Consider the following 23,102-nt stretch of genomic DNA (forward strand, 5'->3'; position numbering starts at 1 on the left):
TCAGGGGCACTGGAATGCAAAGCTCATTGAGCAGGCGCAGCACAAACCAGAGAGACGAAACTGGCGCCATTTCGGATCCACAACACAGTAGCAGCCAACATGGCTATCCCAGCATCCAGATTCATGACCTCCTCTTCACAACGCGATCCCGCCCTTATTCGACAGTGAGGTCAGCCAATCAGGCTCGCAAGGTTGGGTTTAGAGTGTTCCTGCAGCCAATAATACGTGACGATTCCAATCGGGCACGCCTACTAGAAGTGACGCTTTCACTTCGTTACAGGAAATTGAAACGCTTGCTTTGTTTATGCTGGGGAGAGAGAGGAGAGACGAGTACCTCGACTTCTGATTTTACAACATTTAATCACCTGCTGTTTAAAGTATTACGTTGGGTTAATGATTTCTATATTTTTGTTCGTTTATTACCTGCAATGACTTGTGAAACTCAGACCATTTTCTGTTTTATTTAAGAATTCAGACAGACTGGAGCGTGAACGTTACTCCTTGCAAAAGTAAAACGAGTCTGCTGTTTGTTTTCTTTCGTTATCACGCAAAAAGAAGTGCTGGTTTTATATAAATGTTAATTCTCAAGTAAAAAAAAAAACTGCTACTCGAGTCTCAAGCTAACAGTCAGTGAAGATGGACGTCAGCGTCTCCGTGTCGTTCTTTCAAGACGAGCTCGCCTCTACCATCGAGCACGCAGTGAAAGCGGCTGTAGACACCGTCTTGTGCCAAATCACAAAAGTTGTCGGCGGCAAATTCACTGAATTCCAAATGGAAATGGCTGGAAAGGAGAAAGAGAATGAAAGTCTGAAGCTGAGATTGGAAATATCAGAGAGCGAGTTGAAAGCAGTGCGGGAATGCATGAACGCTGCAGATGCAGACATTAAACAACCTCTCAGAAACATGAACCCCGACTGCAATGAACAAGACTTTCAGAGGAACGAGATCCAGGGATTATTTCAAGGTAAGATTGATCTTTTTGATGGTATAGCTTGGTCATTCCAAGTAAACAGTTTAGTAAATTTAACAAACCTATAGTCCCATTGAGACTTTAACAAACCATATTGCAGAGTGTTAGGGTTAATGATTTGTGACCTTTGATATCAATCTACAGCAGCAAATTGGGTTTTCATGTTTAATTAAACTGTTTGCCTACAAATATATTTTTAGATAAATGGTTGATTTTTAAGTCTGGGCGACTTTGTCTTGTCTTTTTGGGTTCCTGATGCCGATGGACACAACCCACCGCAACAATACTCTAGTATTTTTAAACACAGCAATACCTGTATGTGTATTTGTCAAACACTGCACTTTGTGTCTTAAGTTTGATACTTAAAATCCAACAAACAAAACCTAACTCCTTCTGGGAGCGCTAACTAAACGATATAGAGTCCCCTTCTAACTGTCAGTTGGATAACGTGCTTGCTGACAAAATACAAACATGCACAATAATAAAGTTACAAAAACACAGATTCAAGATCAGTGATTCAATAATACAGTCTCTTTGTCAGGAGTCGGTTCTATACAGCCCTGGGTTCAATAAGCAGCGCGCTGTCTCGTGGCGCCCCGTAAGATATGTTAGGAGTTATTGAACAGTGTGTTTGGAGTGAGCAGTTTCACAACAGCAGGCAAGAAATAGCTGTGTATTAAAACAGTTGTGTTAAGCGAGTTGCAATTGTGTGTGTGTGTGTGTAATATATATATATATATATATTATATATATTGCACACACACATGTGTGTGTGTGTAATATATGTTATTATTTGTTTATTTAGCAGACGCCTTTATCCAAGGCGACTTACAGAGACTAGGGTGTGTGAACTATGCATCAGCTGCAGAGTCACTTACAATTACGTCTCACCCGAAAGACGGAGCACAAGGAGGTGAAGTGACTTGCTCAGGGTCACACAGTGAGTCAGTGGATGAGGTGGGATTTGAACCGGGGACCTCCTGGTTACAAGCCCTTTTCTTTAACCACTGGACCACACAGCCTCCTATGTGTGTGTATAATTATATATACAGCTCTGGAAAAAATTAAGAGACCACTGCAAAATTATCAGTTTCTCTGGTTTTACTATTTATAGGTATGTGTTTGGGTAAAATGAACATTTTTGTTTTATTCTATAAACTACTGACAACATTTCTCCCAAATTCCAAATAACAATATTGTCATTTAGAGCATTTATTTGCAGAAAATGACAACTGGTCAAAATAACAAAAAAGATGCAGTGTTGTCAGACCTCGAATAATGCAAAGAAAATAAGTTCATATTCATTTTTAAACAACACAATACTAATGTTTTAACTTGGGAAGAGTTCATTAATCAATATTTGGTGGAATAACCCTGATTTTCAAGCACAGCTTTCATGCGTCTTGGCATGCTCTCCACCAGTCTTTCACATTGATGTTGGGTGACTTTATGCCACTCCTGGCGCAAAAATTCAAGCAGCTCGGCTTTGTTTGATGGCTTGTGACCATCCATCTTCCTCTTGATCACATTCCAGAGGTTTTCAATGGGGTTCAGGTCTGGAGATTGGGCTGGCCATGACAGGGTCTTGATCTGGTGGTCCTCCATCCACACCTTGATTGACCTGGCTGTGTGGCATGGAGCATTGTCCTGCTGGAAAAACCAATCCTCAGAGTTGGGGAACATTGTCAGAGCAGAAGGAAGCAAGTTTTTTTCCAGGACAACCTTGTACTTGGCTTGATTCATGCCAAAGCTGCCCGATTCCAGCCTTGCTGAAGCACCCCCAGATCATCACCGATCCTCCACCACATTTCACAGTGGGTGCGAGACACTGTGGCTTGTAGGCCTCTCCAGGTCTCCGTCTAACCATTAGACGACCAGGTGTTGGGCAAAGCTGAAAATTGGACTCATCTGGGGGTGCTTCAGCAAGGCTGGAATCGGGCAGATTTGTCTTTGTGGAGGACGCATGAATCAAGCCAAGTACAAGGTTGTCCTGGAAGAAAACTTGCTTCCTTCTGCTCTGACAATGTTCCTCAACTCTGAGGATTGGTTTTTCCAGCAGGACAATGCTCCATGCCACACAGCCAGGTCAATCAAGGTGTGGATGGAGGACCACCAGATCAAGACCCTGTCATGGCCAGCCCAATCTCCAGACCTGAACCCCATTGAAAACCTCTGGAATGTGATCAAGAGGAAGATGGATGGTCACAAGCCATCAAACAAAGTCGAGCTCCTTGAATTTTTGCGCCAAGAGTGGCATAAAGTCACCCAACATCAATGTGAAAGACTGGTGGAGAGCATGCCAAGACGCATGAAAGCTGTGCTTGAAAATCAGGGTTATTCCACCAAATATTGATTTCTGAACTCTTCCCAAGTTAAAACATTAGTATTGTGTTGTTTAAAAATGAATATGAACTTATTTTCTTTGCATTATTCGAGGTCTGACAACACTGCATCTTTTTTGTTATTTTGACCAGTTGTCATTTTCTGCAAATAAATGCTCTAAATGACAATATTTTTATTTGGAATTTGGGAGAAATGTTGTCAGTAGTTTATAGAATAAAACAAAAATGTTCATTTTACCCAAACACATACCTATAAATAGTAAAACCAGAGAAACTGATAATTTTGCAGTGGTCTCTTAACTTTTTCCAGAGCTGTGTATATATATATATATATATATATATATATATATATATATATATATATATATAATATAAATTACTACTACTGTATTTAATTAAATATAATTAGTTTTAAATATAATTACTACTACTTTATTTTTGTAATGACAGTTACTGACACCTTTTTTTGTGGTTTAGCATCTTGAGGTGAGAGTCATATTTATCAAGTTAAAGAGTCCATGTTTCCTTTTATAAATACAATCGTATGCCATAAAATACCATAATCAGTTTTAAAAAGCCAAAAATGACAACAAAAATATTACTTATCACACATGTGTTGGTCGTGCAAATCCATTTTTGAAAAAAAATCAATTTTCAGGCACTGCACTCATAATGCAAGCCGGCAATTTTATTGACTTGCTCAACGTTTCTGTTGCATGTTAATAAACGTACCTAGTGTATGTACGTACAATCCATGGCCTTAATACATCAAAATCTTGGAAAGGAAAGCATGTTATGTTTTGGAAATGATTTAAACGTGCAGTATTAACAGCGTTGTGGGCCTGTAGTATTCGATAAAAGCAGATTTTAAAAGCATTTCTAATATATTGTAACGTACTATTGCAAAAAAAAAAAAAACAACCTTGATCAGAATATTAAATATATTGTGATATATATCGGATATCGTCCTGAACATCTAAAATATCATGATATATTTTTTGAGGTATATTGCCCACCATCTTTAGTTTTGTTACGGTATTTTAAAAGAGACTTTAATTTGAATTTTAGATGCATACCCTGAAAAAGCGTCATCCATTTAGATTTTAGAATATTTTTTGTAATGAAAAGTGTAAGGGTCAGTTGTACAGAAAATGCTTTTAAAATTCCAGTCTAACACATACAAATAAATGAGAGGTTTACTTTGATACAATCCCTAAGTCAAGGCAAATAACACAGCAGGTTGATAGGAGTTGTAATAAATATTGTATTTAATAACACAAAATATAAAACATGGAAATAATGGGATGAAATGTTCTTTATTTTTTTTAATTTCCAAAAATAATTTCAGCTTCAATTTGAGGCATTGATCACCCCTCTACCACAGATACTTCAGAAGCAATGTTGGATCCAGCCTCATTCCCAGCTCCCCATCCTGTAGTGTCTAGAGGCCATCATTTCTATTGGCCAGGAGCCCAGTGAGCTCAAGCAGACACCTGCAGGGCTGGCCTTTGTCTTCCTGGTAGCTCGCTGTCCACTTCCACTGTCAAGCTCCTGGGTGTGAATTCATTTGGTTGTGTTATTAGAAGACATATTGTCCCTAGCTATTGTGGGGTTTGCTGCAGTGAGGGCAAATTCTGACAAGGGGCTGGCTTTGTAGAGGAACCTGGCTAGTAAGTAAGAGTTTTATAATGTTGTACAATTTTCTTTCTCACAGATCCCAAAGAGAGTTGTGCTTTACCTAAACCTGAAGCGCCAAGAATAGAAGCAGTTTACACACAAGAGGAGCCCTTTGACCAGGAGTGGTGTGCAAGTCTAAAGCAGGTTACAGAGCCGACATCTTTTAAAGATGAAGAGGTTCCTCAACTGGAGTGTGTTACTATTAAAGAGGAATTCTTTGAACAGGAATGTGTCCCCATCGCAGAGGAAGTTCCTGCTGAAAATAATGTCTGTACACTTGAGGAGAACAACCAGCTGGGATCCAGCCTGTGTGATGATTGTCCACCTGAATGTGAACTGGGATTTAGAGGTAATTATACAAAACAAGAAACATTGAGCTGCCTGTTAGTTACTAGACTGTAGAAGTGTGGTGAAGATTTCTTTTGGTAATTCCAGCTTAATTGAACCTAACCACTATGTCAGTGGCTTGCAAGTTGCAACATAACTGTCCTTGCTACTGTGGCATCTGCTAGATGTGTACCCACTATCATGTCTGTTTTGAATGCTGTTAGATCTTTGCCTTTCCCTGTTTCTGGTAGACTGTTTGCAGTTGTGCTGCTCCCACAGCTTTGTAATATTATTGAAATTGAATTTCCCTGAAACAAACAGAAATATACATACAAAACATAAAAATATTTTTCTATCCAACAAAGTACAACAAAACACCTGCATATTATATTTACTTCAGCAAATACAAACATACCAAGGCTCCAACAAGTCAGTATAAAACAAATGCATACAGTATAATGAAAAAAGGCAAAGCTTGTATGTAACAGCGTTATTTACAACCAACACAACCCCCTACTTCTGGTAAATCAATCCAGCCACAATCAAATCAAACAGATTACAGATATTCAATACCCAATACTAACTGCCTTGCTATTTATTTTTGCATTGTTTCTAGCATATGATTCAATTGCTTATAAACATTGCATCGTACAGTTTTATTAAAAGTTTGGTATACCAGCGATATTTCACTTTTTTTTTTTTTTTTTAAGCTTGTATCTCATCTATATCCATGTCTGAGGCAGACGAGAATGATTTCGGATCACTTTCTTCATCAGAATGAATTTCTGAAACCATCTCATCTCGGGCGCATCCATCTTTGTTTTGGTGTGCTTCAAACATGGACAGCTTCAAAAGTTCAAACGTGAACACACGTCACTTCCAGGTCATAAGTGAATCCCTTCTGTGTATACGGAAGACTGATCTGAGCGTGTTGATGCGATAATGATTATTGCAGCGCCTGAACAAAAACACGGGCGTTCCAGTAATCTACAGGACGGGCGTTCTGGGGTTTAGAGGGTTAATAATCAAAGTGATATTCTCAAGCATTTGTCCTTATTGGCACCCATTATATTCTGCCTGGCAAATCTCAATGTGATGGTAATAAAAGGAGGCTGGTATGAACAGGAGTGATATTAAGCGGGTTTGACTGTATTCTCCTCAGAGTTCACTCTAGGAGTTGGTCATGGTTATGAGGGGAAGCCCTGCAGAAGAGTGAATGTGTAAGAATGCTGTACAATAACCTTTGTCTCTTCTCTTTTTTTAGTTTTTTCTCTGGCTGCTAAAGGAAATCACAAAGGAGAGAAACCTTATCACTGCTCTGAGTGTGGGAAGAGTTTCACGCAGTTACAGTATCTTAAAAGACACCAGCATGTTCACACAGGAGAGAAACCTTATCGCTGCTCTGAGTGTGGGAGGAGTTTCACGCTGTTACAAAATCTTAAAAGACACCAGCGCGTTCACACAGGAGAGAAACCTTATCACTGCTCTGTGTGTGGGAAGAGATTCACACAGTTAGGACATCTTCAATCACACCAGCGCATTCACACAGGAGAGAAACCTTATCACTGCACAGAGTGTGCGAGGAGTTTCACGCTGTTACAGAATCTTAAAAGACACCAGTGCAGTCACACAGGAGAGAAGCCTTATCACTGTACTCAATGCGAGAAGAGTTTCACATATTTAAGTTCCTTGAAAATGCACCAGCGGACTCACAAAGAGAAATCTTATCAATGTAGTGAATGTTTGAAGAGATTCTGTCAGTTATCAAACCTTAAAAGACACCAAAAAAATTCACACGAGAGTGAAGCCCTATCCCTGTACTGAATGAGGGGAAAAAATGACTGGGTCTTGAAGGACACAAGATAATTTAGAGTTTTAGACTCTTGAAGAGACCTAAACACCAGGAGTACATTTCAGATCAAAAACCTACATTCATGGATGGGACATATGAACTACTGCATCTTGTTTGGACCGTTCATCATCTTGTTGACCATTCAAATTTTGTTGTCACATTAGTATATGTAATACAGTGCTCCCTCGCTATAACGCAGGTCTCGGGGGACACACAATATAAGCGTTATAAACGAGGGGGAGGGGGAGGAGGGCGCTGCGGGACACAACACACATCTGACTAAAATACAAAATAAAATAACTCCCTCTCTATAATGCACATATAGTGAATAAAGCAGCATGTAATCAACACTATTTTTTACAAAAAGAAAAGGTAACATTCCCACTCAATTGGCGTTTTTTAAACTATAAATAGCCTGGCTAAACGGTGGTAAGGAGTTCAGTTCGAAGCGACAGACAAGCAAACCAACTGCGAGAAGGAGAGAGCGGGTCGGGCGAGGGGGAAGAGGGGACGGGCTCGCCCCAAGCTCGGCTGCAGGAGCGGGGCTGAAGTGTCTCATCTCCCAGAAAAAGCTGCAGCTCCTCTCGCAGCAAAAAAGTAAATACATTAGGAAAGATAACCACGTAATAGGCCTAATATTTATTTAGTTATGAAATGAATGTTGAATAAGACGTCTGTGTTATAAAGTGCCAACGCAGCTTTTCTTCAGTTCAGATACTGTATCAAAAGGGAGAGCCTGAGAAGTTGTTTACAGTTTGAACAACACTGGTACTGTATTTATTGTAGAAGGATTGCATGAATCACTAGTATTGAGAACTGGGGGACCTGCTGTAGGAGCAGATATTGCGTATGCAATATTCCACTTTTCTCTTAGTTTGAACATTAGGATTATTATAAGGAATTCCCCAGCTAACAGGGCTTGCACAATTTTTATTGGGTGCAAGGACAGAGTCCCAGCTGTGTCCGGTTTTCAATATCGGAGTTGCACTGAAAAACTAGCCTTGCGTCAGCAAGGTTTTGTCAGAACGTTGTGGAGGTTTCAGAGCGTTCCCTGCTCTTTTTGACCCACCTACCAGTTTACCTGCAATTTTCAATCCGTAGAATGATCGCATCTCACCGTGTATTCAGGTGTGCTTTGAGTTGTTCTAAATGAGTAGCAGTTGTTGCAGTGAGCCGTTTTTTTTTTTTTTTTAATTATGAATGGCCAGGTTTGTGTGAAATACATTAATGAGGGTAACACTATTGTGTTAAGTTTGTAATTAATGACAGCATTTGTGATTTTGACCCAATCTGTACTTAAACACAAACTTAAGCATGTATAGAGCTGTTTGGAATTGTGAAACAAACATGACATGACATCTTCTACAGTTTAGAATGCTTGAGGAAAGAAGGAGAAGGGGGTACCCTGCAAGAGAGTATGTAGGACCAGAGTGACTTTTCTTGACCAGTCAGATGAACATGTCTTAGAGTTAACGATCAGAGTTCTGTGTTCAGAGTTAATGGTCTACTCAGTGCGACTGCCAGGAGCTGTGTCATACCAGTGCATATCAAGGTACTGCTGCCTTGACCTTTTACTAAACCAGCTCATTCCAAATACCACCTGGAGATGTTTCTTGTATCTAGTGCTGTATGAAACGGTTATTAATGTAATCGATTAATCTGTCGACTGTTGCTTCGATTAATCTGATCAATACAAACACATCACTCAATAGCTAGCAAGTTTAACCACTTTTAACAGATGTTTTTATGTACCCAGTACAATACATGTCTGGAGATGATTGCACCTGCTTTGCTTTACTATTTCAGGAGCAAAAAATACTCTACAATTTCTAAAGTATCTGAAATAAAGTATTAAATAAAGAATACTCAGCATAGTATCCTTCTAAAAAAAAAAATTGCCAAATGATGGCAGCTAAATAATGCACTGAGACTATTAAACATACCACAAATTAACTGTAACTTTACAAGCAGAAACTATTTATTGTTGACCACTTCATAAGACAAAAAACTATGTCAATTATTGCTTTTCGATACGTTTTTTTCTAACAATGGAATGACATGGGAGGGGAGGGGAGGGGCATTTTCTTTACTTGTAAAACAAAACACAAATTGTCTAACTTCTCTATACAGTATTACATTTCACAGCAGGATGTACTTTAAACAAATAAGAACATAACAAAGTTTACAAACGAGAGGAGGCCATTCAGCTTATTGATCCCAGAATCTCATCAAGCAGCTTCTTGAAGGATCCCAGGGTGTCGGCTTCAACAACATTACTGGGGAGTTGGTTCCAGACCCTCACAGTTCTCTGTGTAAAAAAAGTGCCTCCTATTTTCTGTTCTGAATGCCCCTTTATCTAATCTCCATTTGTGACCCCTGGTCCTTGTTTCTTTTTTCAGGTCAAAGAAGTCCCTTGGGTTGACATTGTCTATACCTTTTAGGATTCTGAATGTTTGAATCAGAATAGAAAACAAATGACCTGTTTTGTTTTCAAATCTTAGACTTTTTATGAATTATATTTGGTCTCTTGAAGTCAGTCACGTGGCAATACAAAGTCCACTGTATTTGAATGCAAGAACACCAGCATAGCAACATGTTCTGGGGTTAGGCTTGCCCTCTTCCTTGAGGTTATAGAGCCTGCTACTGAAAACAAACGCTCTCGGACAAAGACCACCCCCCACCCACCCACCAACCCACCACGTAGTCTTAAACGAGTCAGGTGACGGTTTCATTTCACTATTCAGAGTAAAAACAAAAAAAAATATTTGTGCGTTTTTTATTGGTATTTAATCGTAATGTTTATACTTAAATTGCTTTTGTTATTTATCATCTCTGGATATATATGGATCATATGTTACGTTGATCAGTGTGTGATTAAATACATAACCTTTACAGTAAAAAAAAAGCATCAAACATGGTTCTATCTATTTCTCTATCTCTCTATCTCTCTATCTTTACATATATACACTGTAACTGTTATTGTATTTTGAAAAACCCCAACCTAATTTGAATACATATTTTTTTATATATAAATTTAGTCGTTGCCAATTAGTTTTTATTATTTTCTCCCCAATTTGAAATGCCCAATTATTTTTTAGGCTCAGCTCACCGCTACCAAGCGCTGACTCGGGAGGGGCGAAGATGAACACACGCTGTCCTCCGAAGCGTGTGCCGTCAGCCGCCCGCTTCTTTACACACTGCGAACTCGCCGTGCAGCAGCCTCAGAGCTACAGCGTTGGAGGACAACGCAGCTCTGGGCAGCTTACAGGCAAGCCCGCAGGTGCCCGGCCAGACTACAGGGGTCGCTGCTGCACGGTGAGCCGAGAACACCCTGGCCGACCTAACCCTCCCTCCCCACGGGCGACGCTCGGCCAATTGAGCGCCGCCCCCTGGGAGCTCCCGTCCACGGTCGGCTGTGGAATAGCCTGGACTCGAACCAGCGACGTCCAGGCTATAGAGCGCATCCTGCACGCTAGCGAGTGCTTTTACTGGATGCGCCACTCGGGAGCCCCCCCTAATTTGAATACATTTTAACTCATTTTGTCTCGTACTGACACACCAATAGTGCTGGTTGTTTTGACGTGTATTAATAACATTTGTCAGTATACTTTGGGCTGGGTGGGGTGGGGCGGGGCAGACTGACTTTTTTTTTTACAAACTGAACGCAGGCAGCACACACAGAATGCAATTTTCTTATGCATGTTTGGTGTGGGGGAGTAAAATAACATGATGGAGGAGGAAGAGATCCTAGTGTAAAAAAATAACAGAAAGTGGCAGATTAAATAAAACCAAGAAAACAGACGACACGGGGAGTCTAGCCCGAGTTGAGAGTCTGTATATCTGTTTATACTGTAATTTACGGGAAGCACTTGCCATAAATAAATAAACGAATACTAATCCTACTGTCTCTGCATTCACTATTTTATATTTTGTCTTTTTTTTTCAAGAACTTTTAGCTCTGGGAATATCTAGACACTTCAGTAATCAGCTTTTCAGCATTTACTCTCTTGCTTAAAAACTGTCGGGGTGTGTGTATTGGAGAGAGGGGCTCGCATCGCTGCTTGCTTCTGCTTGCTCACTGTTAAATAATCACCCACACAGCGGCTGAGCAAACAAGGCTTAAGCACGCTCTATCTGCGATGAGGGACGGGGGGTAGATGAATCGATGATCAAAGTATTCATCGATTGATGGCAAAATTCACGATTTAATTGCTGAATTTGAATAATCGTTGCAGCAATATTGGTATCTGCTAGTCTTCAATGTATAACTGCATCAGCCTGGTAATGGCTACTTTGGTTAAGAGGGCAAGTAAATATCGTTTTTCCTATGTCCCCTGCAAGCAACACTGCCAGCTGGGTTTCGGCTGAAGTGCTAATGTAACCTGCAAATGTTACTGGCTGAGGAACATTAGACTCCACTTCATTGAGTCCCAAACTATCATGGCCACCGACTTCCCCGATCAGAAGTGGATTAATAATTACAGACCCCCGTTCTTCAGTGTGTGTGGGAGGCCCCCCCCTCCAGTGCCCCTCATAGTTATTTTTTTTGTTTGATCATTTGTCTTTAGCACAGGCTTTAACATACCCTTTTGTGATGTCTGCAGTGTTTTTTGAAGCCTTTGTCACAGCATTAACTTTATTAACTATTGTTTGTCATGCCTTCTTTTTTTCTGCTTTGCAATGAGTGTGTCTCTTCCTCTGAAGTTCTCTTTTATTAGAACAACCCGTCTGAGCCATTGTTTGTGTTTCAAACTTCTCCAGCGCATCCCTCGGCGAGTGGGCGTGTTTTACTTGCTGAGGTCATTCAAATGCCGATTTACTATGCAGAGTCGCAGGCTTACGACTTCAAATCGTCCTGTTGAAAATTGCTTTTCTAGAACTGAACTGAGTTTGCAGAACTGGTCATAAGCCAGTCTGGGTTGCATCTGCATTTATAATAAAACTAGCCCTGAACGGAAATGACCCCCAACGTCTCCATCTCCTTCAAGTCAATGCTAAGCTTTGGTCAATTCTGAAATTCATACCTCAAACATAGTTTTGTTGTTGATAGGCACTGACTGCGAGATAAAACCTCCCAATATACAGTTTATCAATGGAAATCGAAAAACTGATTTTCCTCACTAACCTGAGAATGAATGCCAAAGGTGCATATCTTGAAAATGCCCCTTTTGGAGTTTTAATTCAAATAATGAATTTTGTTTTAAGTGTTTTATTTCAGGTCACATCTAGGGGACACACAAAGGGACACTGTCTTAAATTGTAGTGTGCAACTCACTGAACAAATCATCCCCATATTCTGCTTTAGGACAATTCCATGATAAAGTGACTATGGTCATGAAAGAAAGTAGATCAAAATATATCTTCCACTAAAAGGGTGTATATGTTTATGCATGTTCTATTATTTTTGTTCAATTTCTGCCTTTTCTTTACAGCCATTTAAAATTACTGTTAAAAAAACTATTTTCAGTAGTCTGATTTCTGTACATTGTAGGTATCAATGGTAGGATACATGTTTTAGTTACACATGTGTTAATATGTCACATTTTGAGTATGTAATACCACGTTACTAATATTACATTGTCTTTGGATAATGTAAACTACTTTACAGTGATTCAAAATTGTGTTTATAAAACTAAATGTCACATCTATAACATTTTCTTGGTAAGTTTTTAGCAATTCCCATAGTACATAATGTAGGTGTAAGTCTCACCCACCTGTCCCTTAGGTCAGTAGCCTGGCCAGGTGAAAACTTCATTTCCCACAGTTCCTTGCAACCACCCTATGTTCATCCTCTGTCCCCATTGGCACATTCAAATATCCACTGGTTTTCAGTTCCATCGCTGCTCTGCTGACCTAACTTTCAGGAACCATCCATTGTCATCCAAACTGTTGTTTTATTGTTACCATCTGTGATCATTTAATTTTCCTTTTTCAGTGTCGTGTGGGTTTATTTGAGGCTCACCGGACACTCCACCCATTTCTCCTTTGTGTTACTTGTTGGCCTTCTGTTTTCCATTTACCAGCTTACCTGTACTATCTGTATACTTGCCTGTTTTGTCCACCTTTCCTACTCGTCTGTACCAGCTTTATTCTTGCCTGTTACCTGCAATTTTATTTGTTTTCCTTTCTTCTCATTATTGTTGTTGCAGGCTAGCATCCGGGACTTTTTGAAATCCTCTCCGCATGGAATCCCGCCCCTTGTTACACAAACTGTTTGCTGATTGGGTCAGCAAAGTTGCTCAAGGGTCGTCAGGCCACTGTGGAATCTGTAGTTCCAGGGATCCTTGAAACAATGCAATCACATAGACACGCTCTCCAGTTTGAACTACAGCTCCCAGAATGCATATCAAATGGCTTTGATGCGTGTTTTGTTTTTGTTGATGTATTTGCAGTTTTAACAATGTACATTTTAATGGCTTGATAAGTGTTGTTTGACAATATTTTCAGAAGCGCAGCAGAGCATCCAATTTTACTAGTCTGTGAAAACAACTAAAATACAAAACACATACTTGCCAACATTTGGAAACTGTTCACTGGACACTCGTCTCCGAGGTGTGTGACTCCTCTCATGCATCATACAGATGAGAGGAGTCATAAACAAAAAAAAAACCAGTATCATATAATAGACGTATCCCCCCCAACTCAACACATACACGACCATCATGACAGTAAAAACAGACATAGAAGCGTTCTTATCTTTGTATAAGATAGTGATCTTCAGATGTGTCAGCCGCACGAAGGGAGAGCAAGGATTTAACATATTGCTCATTCATACTTGCCAACATTTGGAAACTGTTCAGCGGAATGCTCGTCGCGGGGGGCGGGGTTATACGCATAATTTTGTCTAGTCTGTTAAAACCTGTTTAAACTGAAATAAAGGGCTACTGCATCACATGAAGTCACTTATGTTGTCTAGTGTGAACCCACCTTAAGAGACACTTCATTTTTTTTGTTTACCTGCATCACAGATTTAAAAAACTATGTAAATACAAACCATCAGCAGTGTTTTGCTATTTTGCTTGATTTACTATGTAGGGTTAAAAACCCTAACGCCACATTTCCTTGCTTTTGTGGTGATGAAATCAACCCAAACTACTGTGTTAACGTAGTTTTTTGCAATGATGTATAATGTATATATTAATTTCTTAATTATGCATCTCTTTCTCTTCAATCAGCAAGACAACTAAACACTCGCGGTCATCTGATCCAGGCAGGGCTTCGGTGAGGAAGATGAGTTGATCCCATGGCTATCCCCAAAACGGCAAAGCTACAGCAAGAGCTACACTAGTTTCTGCTTGACAATCCAAAACACTACACCCCTAACTCTCTATCGTGTACCTACGATATTGTTTTTTCTTTTTGGTTTGGGTTCCATAAACTTTTATGTAAAGTACTGGTATGCTCCAGTGTGTAATTGTATTTGTTTAAATACATTTTATTCAAGTCTATTCATTTTGTTTCTATTGGTAATGTTTTGCCATGCTGTGTTTTGTATGCGTCTGGAACCCCAAGATTCACCCTCCTCTGTGGAAGGTGCATGGCTTTTATTACCAGCAGATGGGAGGACACGTGACAGACAATCATATGAAACAAAGACATGCAAGTCCTGGCACGGTCCCCATCAATAGATGTTTATTGCTGAATTAATGATTGCAGTCTCAGTCAGTGGGATATCTGAAAGCAACACCTCCCACGAGTTAAACATCTCAGCATGCCTCTCTCTCTTACCAGCGAGGGTGTGAAACAGTATCTCACACTGCGTTGGTTTTTAAGCTCTGATGTCTGACCGGGATGTTATCCTCTTGTCTGTTTCAAAGTGTAAACGCAGACTGTGCAATAAACACTTCTGTGGTGTCTTTGTGAAGGAATGTGTTTTTTTTTTTTATAAGAGAGGCTTGTTTGTTAAAGGATTTTTAACTTTAAATGCATTACACATATTATATATATATATTAATCACATTAATCTCTTCAGTGACAGGGTTTTTTGTCTTGCTAATGTGTTCTGGTTTTTAATGTGTTCCACCAGATTAAACCTTTCCCAGCATTCAGGGTTTCACTGCTGCGTGAATTCGTTGGTGTTTTTTGAGATTTTGTAACTGACTGAAACTCTTCTCACATTCATTACAGTGGTGTGGTTTCTCTCCTGTGTGAATCAGCTTGTGTGTTTTTAAATGTTGTAACTGATTGAAACTCTTCTCACAGTCATTACAGTGATATGGCTTCTCTCCTGTGTGAATTCGTTGGTGTTTTTTAAGATTTTGTAACTGACTGAAACTCTTCTCGCATTCATTACAGTGGTATGGTTTCTCTCCTGTGTGAATTCGTTGGTGTTTTTTTAAATTTTCTAACAGACTGAAACTCTTCTCACATTCATTACAGTGGTAGGGTTTCTCTCCAGTGTGAATTCGTTGGTGTGCTTTTAAATGTTGTAACTGAGTGAAACTTTTCTCACAGTCATAACAGTGATATGGCTTCTCTCCTGTGTGAATTCGTTGGTGTTTTTTAAGACTTCCTAATTCACTGAAGCTCTTCTCACAGTAATTGCAGTTATAAGGTTTCTCTCCTGTGTGAATGCGCTGGTGTGATTGAAGATGTCCTAACTGTGTGAATCTCTTCCCACACTGAGTGCAGTGATGAGGTTTCTCTCCTGTGTGAACACGCTGGTGTGTTTTCAGATGTGATAAACAATTGAATCTCTTCCCACAATCAGCACAGGGAAATGAAGTCTCTTCTGTGTGACTTCCCTTGGGAGTTTTAGGAGAGCCTAATTGACGGGAACTCTTCCCAGCTTTAGCAGAAAAAGGCAAGGTCTTCAAGTTGCCCCGGGTTTCAGAGTTGTTCACACACACAGAATGTGCAGTCTCTGTATTATGCAGAGTAAGTGGTGGTCTGTCTTGTAAATAATGAATTTTAACTGAGCAAGTTCTCAATTTCTTTATGTGTTCTTCTTGGGTCATCTCTCTGTCTTTCCTGCTCTGCAGTTTGCCGCTGGAAGAATTTTTGCTGTGGGGTGATGAAGTGGAGTCGTGTTCTCCTTCATCTACTGTGGAAGCTAAAGATAGAAAGAGACCAAGGTTACTGTACAGCATTCTTACACATTCATTCTTATGCAGGGCTTCCCCTCATAATCATGAACAACTCCTAGAGTGAACTGCATATTTAGAGAATAGAGTCAAAATCCCCTTAATCACTCCTGTTAATGGTAGCCTCCTTTTATTACCACCACATTGAAATGTGCCAGGCAGAATATAATGGGTATCAATGAGTGCCTGAGAATATCCCTTTGATTATTAACACACTCCGGTTAATATCACTCACATGTACCAGTCACTGATTTCCACCACACTTAATATCGCTTTGAATAATAATAGTATAAGATCAGGTTTATATGCAAGTGCTGTATTGAAATGTTTCTACGATAAAGCCGTGGGAGCAGCACAACTGCAAACAGTCTACCAGAACCAGGGAAAGGCAAAGATCTAAAAACATTTGGAAGTGGAATATTAGTGGGTGCACATCTAGCAGATGCCACAGTAGCAAGAACAGTTATGTTGCAACTTGGAAGCCACTGATTTAGTGGTTAGGTTAAATTGAGCTAGCATGACTAAAGTATAATTACCTCTAAATCCCAGTTCACGTTCAGGTGGACAATCATCACACAGGCTGGATCCCAGCTGGTTGTTCTCCTCAAATGTACAGACATTATTTTCAGTAGGAACTTCCTCTGCGATGGGGACACATTCCTGTTCTATGAATTCCTCTTTAATAGGAACACATTCCAGTCGAGGGACCTCTTCATCTTTAACACATGTCAGCTCTGTAACCTGCTTTAGACTTGCACACCACCCCCGATCAAAGGACTCCTCTTGTGTGTAAACTGCTTCTATCCTTGGCCCCTCCTGTGCTTCAGATTTAGGGACAGCATGGCTCCCTGTGGGATCTGTGTGAAAGAAATTGTACAAAATTGTAATTCTTACTTACCAGCCAGGCTCCTCTTCAAAGCCAGCCCCTTGTAAGAATTATATTGAGAGATGTCATTGGGTCATTCTGGTGTTTTTTTTTATTTTTTAGTTATTTATTTTTAAATGGATATAGCCAGAGCTGGAATGAGGCTGGATCCAACATTGCTACTAAATTATTTGTGGTAGAGGGGTGATCAATGCCTCAATGCCTCCACTAGGCGGTGTATAACTGGTGTTGTGAAGTATATGGAAAAGCTATAGATAGACCACGGGGAATCACGCAATTACACGCCCGCGTAATTTTACGCATAAAACGTATGATTAAGCATTGCCTCATAATAACCCTTAAAACCGTTAAATGGTCCATCAGTGATACTGAGAGTGAGTGGGCAGCCCGCAATTAAGTTCTTGAAATGCGTACGGATTTTCAACCCCAGAAGAGTTCCTGTAATGTCTCATGTCAATGAGGATTACGCTTCAATTCCTGGCTTCAGTGACATTCCACAAGAGGAGTTTGCTTTGTATACCGGGTAAGTGGAGCTCAACGCGATCCATCGCACTGAACAGTCAGGGGGAACTGACATCGCCATGTTTTGATCAGCAACATCCGACCGACTCCCGAATATAAAAACATTAGCTTTTAGATACATGCATGCTGTAACAAACACAGCTGATGCTGAGCGCAGCAACTCGCTGTACAACCTTGTTCTCTCTGATCGAAGGCGTTCTCTTTCGGACGACAAACTAAAAGAGCCGGTTTTCCGTTACTTCAATCTTGCAATGTAAAAAGACTTCACGTCAACATAACATCATTTTGATTAGTCTTTGATGCTTTATTTAATCTTTACCTGCTGTGCTATGGTAGTATGAGAAGTACCCAATATAACCGCACATATTTTTTTGTTACATTGCACAGTACTTTTATTTAATAGTTTTTTTTTTGCACTTGTGAGCATCTAATTCACAGCAGGGTAATTTTGCTTAAAAGTCCTTATTTTCCTTATTTAACAACTGCATTTAGTTTTAAAATTTACACCTGATGGGTCACTTTTTTTGTTCAAGGAATGATAAAGCAGTTGATTCTGTGATACAAATGTGCTGTGTGCTATATAAATACAAAATACCTGTACATATTTTTAAAGAAGGTTAAAATAGTGTTATATGTAATCAATTTGTAAACAAATAATACAAAGGATTTAATGTTGCATAATTTTGTATTTTTCCTGTGCATAATTTTGTATTTTTCCTGTGCATAATTCCCTGGGGTGTATATAGAGGGGAAGTATATTGGGCTCCACATAACTCAAAGTCTGTTCCCCATGGCTGAATGATGAAATCCATTTGGTTGAAACAACACTGTGTTTTTAACTTTGTTCTTTGAAAATAATAAATAATAAAGAATAGAAATTTGATCTACGATCTGTTATTATGGTTTTGCACCTCTACTCGCATCAATCGTGATCAACATTGGGATATGTGGGAGTCTGATCCCAGAGGTAGCACCCAAAAATGGAAATACTGGTAATTTTATAAAAGTCGGTGTGCGATATAAGCTACATGTTTGGGACTTAAACACTGTAATAAAATGGATGGAAGAAAAATGCAGTCCTATCATTTAAATGCCTGTGGAAAGACTTCACATCCCAGAATGCCTCAACAACAGGTAAAGAGCTGACAGTTTAAGTCAGTGGTTTTGTCTGGAGGTTTCAGCTCAAGAACCCCTTTATAATTGTCACTCTACTTAATGGTACCACAGCTGCAACAGAACTAAAGGCAGAATAATCTGATTAACACGTTACAATTTTTTCCCCCCATTTATTTAATATATAACATATTTAATTATTTAATATACAACAGTTCGGAACTGACAAGCTGCTGGTTAAGGATTGGATATCAAAACAGTAATTCTTAACACTTTTAATAAGAAGCCTTTGGATTCAGCAAAGTTATTATAAATAATCCACTGTAAATGTTTCTTTTTACCATGTACTTCCCATCTCAGCATGTGTGCCATTTAAAATGTTTACAACATCAATAAAGATGAAAATATAATAACAATGATAAACTTTTTTTTTTAATAAAGATAACATAAAAATGATCCAAAGGGACTCTATAACTTCCTGTCGCTTTGCACTTTCTGTACTCTTGTGTTTTCTTCCTTCATTTTTCTTTTGCAAGTAAGAAATGTATCCATTTTTAATCTATATGTACTCTGAAAACAAATTCCACCAGCCACTATTTCTGTCACTAAAATGCAGCCACGCCTAATCAGAGAAGAAATCCACACGATCAAATCACGCTTGTGTGTAGGTGGATGATACACTTGAAATAGTCAGCCTGTGACCTTTGAATGCTAAATAAAATTGAAATATTTATGCACAGTGTTTTAGTGATAATGTATAATTCAATTTAAAAAATCAATTAAAGAATTATTTTCATTTTTGCATTTCCGAGTCATCCTGCGTATCACCTATGACCCTTAGAAGTACCCCTGGTTGAAAACCTCAAGGTCTGCACACCGGGGCTTAAATGCTGTGATAAAATGGTTGGGGAAAAACGCAGTCATACCATTTTTAAAGTCTTTGAAAATGCACAATTTCCCAGAATGCCTTAAACAGGTACAGAGCTGATAGTTTAAGTGATCAGCTAACCTGAGACAGCTGTGTGTGATTTACTGTGAGATGGTCGGTATAAAAGTCCTGAGTAAACAAGCCTGTGTGGCTGTGCGAGGGTGAGGACCTATTTAGAGGCGAGTCCTGACAAAGAGACTGTATTACTGAATCAGTGAACTTCAATCTGTGTTTTTGCAACTTTATTGTTTGGATTTTGTCAGCAAGCAGTTCGCCAACTGACAGTTAGAACAGGACTCTATAGATCTTAATTAGCCCCCCCCCCAAGGAGTTTGGTTTTGTATGCTTTAACTTAAGTACCACACCTTGTAACAGGGTGATGTGTTACATGTGTGGGCCATCACTGGATAATGATGAGGCAGACACAGAACACGCAGGCGTGTAGATTCAATTAACACGATTATTTCATTATTTTCTCCCAATTTGGTATATTATTATTATTTTTATTATTATTATTTATTTCTTAGCTGACGCCCTTATCCAGGGCGACTTACAATTGTTACAAGATATCACATTATTTTTACATACAATTCCCCATTTATACAGTTGGGTTTTTACTGGAGCAATCTAGGTAAAGTACCTTGCTCAAGGGTACAGCAGCAGTGTCACCCACCAGGGATTGAACCCACGACCCTCCGGTCAAGAGTCCAGAGCCCTAACCACTACTCCACACTGCTGCCCCAGTTATTTATATCCAATTATTTTTAGGCTCAGCTCACAGTGTTGTGTCCATCAGCATTAGAAACCCACAAATATATGACAAAGTCGCCCAGACTTAAAAATCAACCATATATCTAAAAATATATTTGCAGGCAAGCATTCTAACCAAACATGAAACCCCAAGCTGCTGTTGTACATTGATATCAACAGTCACAAATCATTATCCTAGCCCTCTGTAATACGGTTTGTTAAAGTTTCAATGGGACTATATGTTTGTTTATTTTACTAGCCACAGTTTACTCTTTACAAAATATCACTATACCAGAAGGACAGCCATTGAAGTCTCCTAATGAGACTGGTCAAGTTTTACCAATATAGACTAGTACTTCCTTACAATTCGTAGAATACCCATTTCGATCTTAATTAGTCTAGGTGAGATATACAAACATAACCAGTGCTTTCTTACAGACTTTAATTAGATTGGTGTCCTATTAGGACAGTGGAGTTGAGTTATTAACAGGACTCATAATAAGCGCTTTAAACGTGTCTTAAGAGAACATTTTAAAATTGACTAAAAAGTTATTTAAAGAGTTGGAATGACCAAACAATACCATCAAGAAGATCAATCTTACCTTGAAATGACCCCTGGTTCTCGTTCCTCTGAAAGTCTTGTTCATTGCAGTCGGGGTTCATGTTTCTGAGAGGTTGTTTAATGTCTGCATCTGCAGCGTTCATGCATTCCCGCACTGCTTTCAACTCGCTCTCTGATATTTCCAATCTCAGCTTCAGACTTTCATTCTCTTTCTCCTTTCCAGCCATTTCCATTCGGAATTCAGTGAATTTGCCGCCGACAACTTTTGTGATTTGGCACAAGACGGTGTCTACAGCCGCTTTCACTGCGTGCTCGATGGTAGAGGCGAGCTCGTCTTGAAAGAACGACACGGAGACGCTGACGACCATCTTCACTGACTGTTAGCTTGAGACTCGAGTAGCAGAATCCACTTTGACTTTAATTTAATATTTATTTACTGGGGAATTCCCATTAATATAAAATCAGCACTTCTAGTGTGATAAAGAATGAAAACAAACAAACAAGAGACTCGTCTGACTTTTGCAAGGAGTAAGTTTCACGCTCGACTCTGTCTGAGTTCTTAAATAACACAGAAAATTGACTCTGTTTCAGAACTCAACGCAGGTAATAAACGAACACAAAACATTAGGAAACATTTTAACCCAAAGCAATACTTTAAACAGCAAGTGGTTAAAATGCTGTAAAATCAACAGCAGCTGCACTCGCCTCTCTCCACAACACAAACAAAGCAAACGTTTCAATTTCCTGCAACGAAACGATTGCGTCACTAGTAGTAGGCGTGCCTGGTTCGAATCGTCGCGTATTATTGGCTGCAGAAACTCTCTTAGATCCCATCTTGCGAGATTGATTGGCTGGCTTCCCAAGGGGGCGGGATCGCGTTGAGAAGAGGGAGGTTATGAAACTGGATCCCGGAGATCGCCATGTGGGATCCTCCTGTGTTGTGTTTTCCAGTGCAATGTCATGCTGTGAATCCGAAATGGCGCCAGTTTCGTCTCTCTGTTTTGTGCTGCGTGAGCTCAATGAGCTTTGTATTCCAAAGCTGCTGCGAGTGTGCGGGTCGTTGTATTTAGTTTGATTTATTAATAAGGTAACCATATGGCTCCGTGTTCATCTGGACAGTTTGGGGGTAGTTTAGGCTTTTCAACTCGCAACCCAGTGCATTCTGGTCCGTTTTTACCTGTCTCAGGTACCATTCTTACCTTTTAAGGGAAGCAGGGCTGCGCTTACCAGAATGCATTGGGTTGCGAGTTGAAAAGCCTGAACTGTCTCGGTGAACACGGAACCATATGGTCACATTATTATTATTATTATTATTATTATTATTATTATTATTATTATTATTATTATTTTCAGTCATGTGGTTTCTCTCGCTCACTCTCGTGCTCTGCACTAGCATTGCTGATAAGAAACCACTTATGTGTGAGCGCAGCAGTGTGGAGTAGTGGTTAGGGCTCGACTCTTGACTGGAGGGTCGTGGGTTCAATCCCAGGTGGGGGACACTGCTGCTGTACCCTTGAGCAAGGTACTTTACCTAGATTGCTCCAGTAAAAACTGAACTGTATAAATGGGGAATTGTATGTAAAAATAATGTGATATCTTGTAACAATTGTAAGTTGCCTTGGATAATGGTCTAGTTGGATGAGGGTAACTGCTAAGAAATAAATAATAATCCTTATACTGTAACAAAGTAGTTAATTGCATGGTTACCTTAATCCACAAACCTTACAGGCTGCAGTGTTAAACTGGTCCACCTGTCACACACACAGCATGTAAATACAAACAATACCGCACTGTATGATCTAGAAACAAGCTGACTTTTGCTCTTATTTTGGGGCTAGATCTGATCTCATCGGCAGGGGTGTTGATTGATGGGGAAGAATCTTAACTCTATTCTGCAGAAAGAGAAATCTTCCTTTCACCCAGGTTTCGAACGTGTAAATAGTTGAATTGTATGAAACGGTACATGTTACATGCACAACCACGGTGTTTATAATACTGCATTGTTTACCTTGATTGCTTAATTGCTGCTGGTTAATTGCCCTAATTAGCAGCCCAGACCTACTTGATGTCTGTTTGTTTTCTTGGATTTA

At 39.6% G+C, this 23,102-nt stretch overlaps 2 protein-coding genes across 3 annotated transcripts in view; one reads left to right on the plus strand and one right to left on the minus strand.

The window, feature by feature from the left end:
- The first annotated feature begins 233 nt into the window (after positions 1-233).
- LOC117407563 (zinc finger protein 892-like) lies at positions 234-10,800 on the plus strand. Of its 2 annotated transcripts, none has more exons than XM_059018213.1 (3): positions 234-964; positions 5,027-5,338; positions 6,027-10,800. In XM_059018213.1, exons 1-3 carry the CDS (start codon positions 637-639, stop codon positions 6,095-6,097), a joined length of 711 nt encoding a protein of 236 aa, XP_058874196.1. In that variant the 5' UTR covers positions 234-636; the 3' UTR covers positions 6,098-10,800. The 2 variants fall into 2 exon arrangements, with proteins under 2 accessions (XP_058874196.1, XP_058874195.1); XM_059018212.1 differs by having other exon boundaries at positions 261-964; positions 6,581-10,800.
- A 1,478-nt stretch (positions 10,801-12,278) lies between these two features.
- Positions 12,279-23,102, minus strand: part of LOC131724994 (zinc finger protein 271-like) — a 39,009-nt gene continuing 28,185 nt past the window's right edge. The window contains exon 2 of the mRNA XM_059018230.1: positions 12,279-16,220. Within this exon, the coding sequence (XP_058874213.1) occupies positions 15,214-16,125 (912 nt within the window). The 5' untranslated portion in view covers positions 16,126-16,220 and the 3' untranslated portion in view covers positions 12,279-15,213. The remainder of the gene's footprint in view (positions 16,221-23,102) is intronic.

This window comes from Acipenser ruthenus, chromosome 58, assembly GCF_902713425.1.
Source record: "Acipenser ruthenus chromosome 58, fAciRut3.2 maternal haplotype, whole genome shotgun sequence".
NCBI lineage: Eukaryota > Metazoa > Chordata > Actinopteri > Acipenseriformes > Acipenseridae > Acipenser > Acipenser ruthenus.

Bases quoted from the DNA above. Each gene is read 5' to 3' on its own strand.
- LOC117407563 (XM_059018212.1), top strand. From the start codon at position 637: ATGGACGTCAGCGTCTCCGTGTCGTTCTTTCAAGACGAGCTCGCCTCT. The intron at 965-5,026 runs GTAAGATTGATC...TCTTTCTCACAG, and splicing joins GATCCAGGGATTATTTCAAG to ATCCCAAAGAGAGTTGTGCT. The intron at 5,339-6,580 runs GTAATTATACAA...CTCTTTTTTTAG, and splicing joins ATGTGAACTGGGATTTAGAG to TTTTTTCTCTGGCTGCTAAA.